At 33.0% G+C, this 4,521-nt stretch overlaps 1 protein-coding gene across 2 annotated transcripts; it reads left to right on the top strand.

Moving 5' to 3' along the window:
* The first annotated feature begins 1,197 nt into the window (after positions 1-1,197).
* LOC105111986 (microtubule-associated protein RP/EB family member 1C-like) lies at positions 1,198-4,046 on the top strand. 2 transcript variants are annotated; one of them, XR_839687.1, is made up of 7 exons: positions 1,198-1,413; positions 1,510-1,665; positions 1,752-1,855; positions 2,945-3,161; positions 3,231-3,344; positions 3,441-3,852; positions 3,901-4,046. XR_839687.1 is itself a non-coding variant. In XM_011007519.1 (6 exons), the coding sequence occupies exons 1-6, from the start codon at positions 1,306-1,308 to the stop codon at positions 3,720-3,722; spliced, it is 981 nt and encodes a 326-aa protein (XP_011005821.1). In that variant the 5' UTR covers positions 1,198-1,305; the 3' UTR covers positions 3,723-3,877. The 2 variants fall into 2 exon arrangements, 1 of the variants encoding a protein (XP_011005821.1); XM_011007519.1 differs by lacking the exon at positions 3,901-4,046 and having other exon boundaries at positions 3,441-3,877.
* The last annotated feature ends 475 nt before the right edge of the window (positions 4,047-4,521 follow it).

Raw genomic sequence — 4,521 nt, 5'->3', positions numbered from 1 at the left:
CCACTACGGTTTATGAAACAATGATAACTCAATAGAAAATAAATGATTATTTTTTTATTAAACTATATTCTTAATCAACTTAATGTTAAATAATATAATTAAAAAAAATCAATTAAAAAAATAAACCAAGTCAACCTATGTTAACCAATATAATTCAATTAAAATTAATTTATATAACTCAATTCTTAATTAATCTAATATTGAATAATAAAATTAAAATAATCAATTAAAATAATAATACGTAAAACCACTTAAGTTAACTAGTCAATTATATAATTAAAGTTATAAGATTAAGATAATCTCATAAAAAATAAACTAAAACAAATTATGAAGCTTATCTTTAAGTAAGTCAATATTAAATGATAAAATTAAAAATAAAATTAATTAAAGATTAACATTCTTCATTTGGTGATCTCATTAAAAATATTAAATTGATATAGTTATTTTTATTCATATAATTCTTCTTGTATTTAAATGGAAACAATAACAAATCAAATACTCATGGATGTTTTTTTAATAATCCAAATTTAAGGATGTATAGTAAAATATTAAAAATATAAATTATTTCCTTATAGATTCAAAACAGTTTTTATATTATACTTATTTAATTAAAATATATGCTTACTCATCAATTGTTATTGGTTAAAATAAATGAAAAAATTATTATGATAGAAAAAAAACATATATCATGAATATGTGCATATAATATATTCTAAATTCTCTATACATATTCAATATAAAAAAATATTAAAATTTTATATTATATGATTTTATTGGTAAAATATTTATTTAAAATAATAATAAGAATACAAGAAACATATATAATTGAACTATTGTATTATCATAAATTTCTAAATAATTTAAGAAGCTTTAATAAGGACTGACATAGCATGGATACAATTTAATTTTATTAGTTTTACTTTCTTAATAAAAAATATTCAATATACCTCATAAAATTAAAACTTATAATTGGTTTAAATGAAAAAAATAATATATATATATATATATATATATAGTTATGGTTACCAATGGGCCTAAAGTGCATTGTTCGAAGCCCACAATGATTTGGTCTCCTTTCAAAACCTAAGCCCATAAAACACCTGGATCCAAAAAGGACCCACCCACAAACCCCGGTTCAGACCGCAACGGTTAGGTAGTTCCATGTCAGAGACTTCAGCCATTTTGAATTCCAAAAGGAGCCCGCTCTCCTCTCTTTTTAAACTCTCTCGCTTGTTCTCACTCTATCCACACACAAAATACGCACAGTGGCTCAAAACATCGATCGATCGATCGAGAGAGACAGAGATGGCAACTAATATCGGCATGATGGATTCGGCTTATTTCGTTGGCAGATCTGAGATTCTCTCTTGGATTAACTCCACTCTTCAGCTCAATCTCTCCAAAGTCGAAGAAGTAATTTCGTTGCTGATTCTCTTCTTTCTCTCTAATTTTGCCCTAATTTGTCCTAATCGGTGATTTTTTTTGTTTTGATTTTCTCTAATCATGCAGGCATGTTCTGGTGCGGTGCATTGTCAGTTAATGGATTCGGTTCATCCAGGTATGGTGCCAATGCACAAGGTCAATTTCGACGCCAAAAATGAGTACGAAATGATTCAAAATTATAAGGTTCTGCAAGATGTGTTTAACAAGCTTAAGATCACTAAGGTTTGTGTATGCAATTTTGCTTTTCAGATCTCTTGAATGTTTCGTTAGTTTGATTTTGATAATTTTTCTTGGAATTTTTTCTTTAGCATATAGAGGTGAGTAAGCTGGTGAAAGGCAGGCCGCTCGATAACCTGGAGTTTATACAGTGGATGAAGCGTTATTGTGATTCTGTCAACGGAGGACTTGTCAAGTAATTTCACAGTTTATTGTTTTGATAGGGTTTGCTTTGATTGAAGTATATAAATTGGGGGAATTGTTGTTGTGTGATTGTGGTCAATTGTTTGCAAAATACTTGGAACTTGAATTGCTGGGTGTGATGATGAGTTTTTTGGAATTCATGCTCAATTTCTGCGTTATATGATCTGCTATTGTATTTTCCGAATTATTTTTTGGATGTGGTGTTAGGGTTTATCGAATCAGTAAATTCCAAAATATTACTCGGGAAATACTTTTTTTCCCCCCTGACAATTTGGAGTAAAATCTCTTGAAATTGTGGAGTCTCTTTGCTTTTTGAGTAATGGGAATTAGAATGGCTTAAAATTGATTTAATTTAAATAAAATATGGGCCCTTTTTGGAAACGATACTAAAAAAAGGGAATTGATGTATTGCAATTTTTTTAATCTATTTTGATGCCAACAGAGTGAAAAAGTTATACATATTTTCTCCAGTTTCAACCTGTTTGTCTAAAATTATATGTACTGTTTTTACATGCTAAAATTTTGTCGATCTCTTCTTCTAACCTTTGTAATGTGCAAATCTTCAGTCATAGAGAAAAAGTTTGCAACCAGTTTTAGGCAATACTTGGAAGGTTTTACTTCCTTTCTTTTCGTAGATATAAAGTTGCATAAATGCTGTGTGATTTCTTTTTTCATAAATAATAGGACACCTGTACAAGGTTTGAAGTGTTTGTTCTCACAGTGTTGAGAGTCACGGGTTTGTATTAGTATCGAATGTACACGGAAGGGATTGGTGCTTACTACTGATACGAAGCTACCTAATACAGTGGTCGTGATTTATACGAAGACCTCTATAGCTTATAAGCTGTACACGTATCAGATATAGACTAACATATGATATCCTGTTAATGAAATTGCCTTTGACATTCTAAAAAAATATATGTATATTTTTGAGTTTTTAGTGTCCTTTTTCGGTTTGATAATTGCAAATTTCCTATTACTTTGAATTGATTTCTGATGGTATACGAACAATGATCTTTGTGAATAGAGTCCTAGTATAATCATGATGCATTGATGATTTACTTACTGCTTTTGTGGTTAGTTACAATCCAATGGAAAGGAGAGAGGCTTGCAAGGGAGGAAAAGAAACAAGCAAGAAATGTCTACAGTCTCAAGCTTCAAGCAAGGGCTCTACAACTGCTCCCAAAGTTCAGTCTTCTCACAACGCTCGAAGGAATGATGTGTCCTCGGCACACCCTTCAAATCAATCTGTGAAGGTTTCTAAACCTCCTTGTCCAGTGCCTGCATATGATGCAGAGGTATTATATTATTTTAAGGAACGGGACTTTCATAACATGTAGAATCTAATGATACAAATTGATATGCAGGTCACCGAGTTGAAGTTGTCAGTGGATAGCCTTGAGAAGGAGAGGGACTTCTATTTTGCAAAGCTGAGAGATATCGAGATTTTGTGCCAGAGCCCTGGGATTGAAAACCTGCCTGTACTACTTCTATGACTATCAGATTTGCGTTGTTTGACTGAGTAATTTAACTATTCTCTCAAAGGTGTAATCTGTGATCCCTTGTTTTTTCCACAGGTTGTTGCAGCAATGAAGAGAATCCTTTATTCTACTGATGATGATGCATCCGTATTAGCAGAAGCTCAAGCCATGGTGTCGCTTCACCAGAAGGAAGCACAGTACTTGGGTCCCATTGCTGAGATATCAACAGACGAAAAGGAGAATTCAGATCCTCAGAAGAGAAAGGACATTGTGAATCTTGACGTTGATGCTTTAGGTATCTCAACATTGTCGCCCAGGCAAAGGGTTTCTGATGCAACAGATGTCCATTGCAGCGGGTCACCTCTTATGACCTTCTGAATTTTTTACCATAATGTTTTCTTCAAACATATGTAGTAGTAGTAGCAGCTACAGCAGCACCTATATCTACAATATTCGCAGCCCTTTTACCAACAGTCCTGCTTGATGTTGTATATGTAGTGGATTTTACATATATAGCTCTGGAAGCAATAATAGCCCTGACAATTCAACCACAGACATATATAGCTCTGGAAGCAATAATAGCCGGACAGTTGATTCAACAGCTTATAATTGTTTTGAGTATGAGTTTTGCTTGTGTTTGTGCTATCATGTGGCATTGATCTTCCGTGTTCTTTTCCAATATTCGTTCGTTTTTTGTTCTCATGTGTCATTGCATGCCCGCAAGAAAGTAGTAATAATTGTTTTACGATTCGTGACATGTGGAGGTGTCTGCATCCTACAAGGGCCCTTTCCTTGGCCTAGCTTATCGTCCCATGAAGACCAAGTAACAAATGGCCAACTTTACTTGAAAAAAGAAAGAATCAAACAGAGACCTTTCCTATTTAAACATTTATTAGGAATGATAATTCCTCCTAGCATTCCCACATTAAGGCTTCAAGAGAATCGATCGCCGCGATCTTCAAATGAATACGCACACAAGGAAGGTACTCTCTCATTAGCTTGATTTGTTTTGAATAATAAATGAATGGCATGGCCTTCGTAATCTCCATCTAATTCTTAGTCTTCCCTTTCTTTCAATAACAAACCATGATGCCTGCCAGGAGACAGAGGCTACCAATACACAAGGTGTACAGGAAAAAAGGGTAGAAACAGTAGATTATAAGTCATCCCCAGGGCA

The sequence above is a fragment of the Populus euphratica genome, unplaced genomic scaffold (assembly GCF_000495115.2).
Source record: "Populus euphratica unplaced genomic scaffold, PopEup_1.0 scaffold316.1, whole genome shotgun sequence".
Taxonomy (NCBI): domain Eukaryota; kingdom Viridiplantae; phylum Streptophyta; class Magnoliopsida; order Malpighiales; family Salicaceae; genus Populus; species Populus euphratica.
The sequence above is the reverse complement of the archived record's forward strand: the minus strand, read 5'-3'. Positions and strand labels throughout refer to the sequence as shown.

Excerpts from the sequence above, each read along its gene's own strand:
- LOC105111986 (XM_011007519.1), top strand. The coding sequence starts at position 1,306 with ATGGCAACTAATATCGGCATGATGGATTCGGCTTATTTCGTTGGCAGA. Across the intron at positions 1,414-1,509 it reads ATCTCTCCAAAGTCGAAGAA|GCATGTTCTGGTGCGGTGCA; the intron begins GTAATTTCGTTG and ends CTAATCATGCAG. Across the intron at positions 3,162-3,230 it reads TGCCTGCATATGATGCAGAG|GTCACCGAGTTGAAGTTGTC; the intron begins GTATTATATTAT and ends ATTGATATGCAG.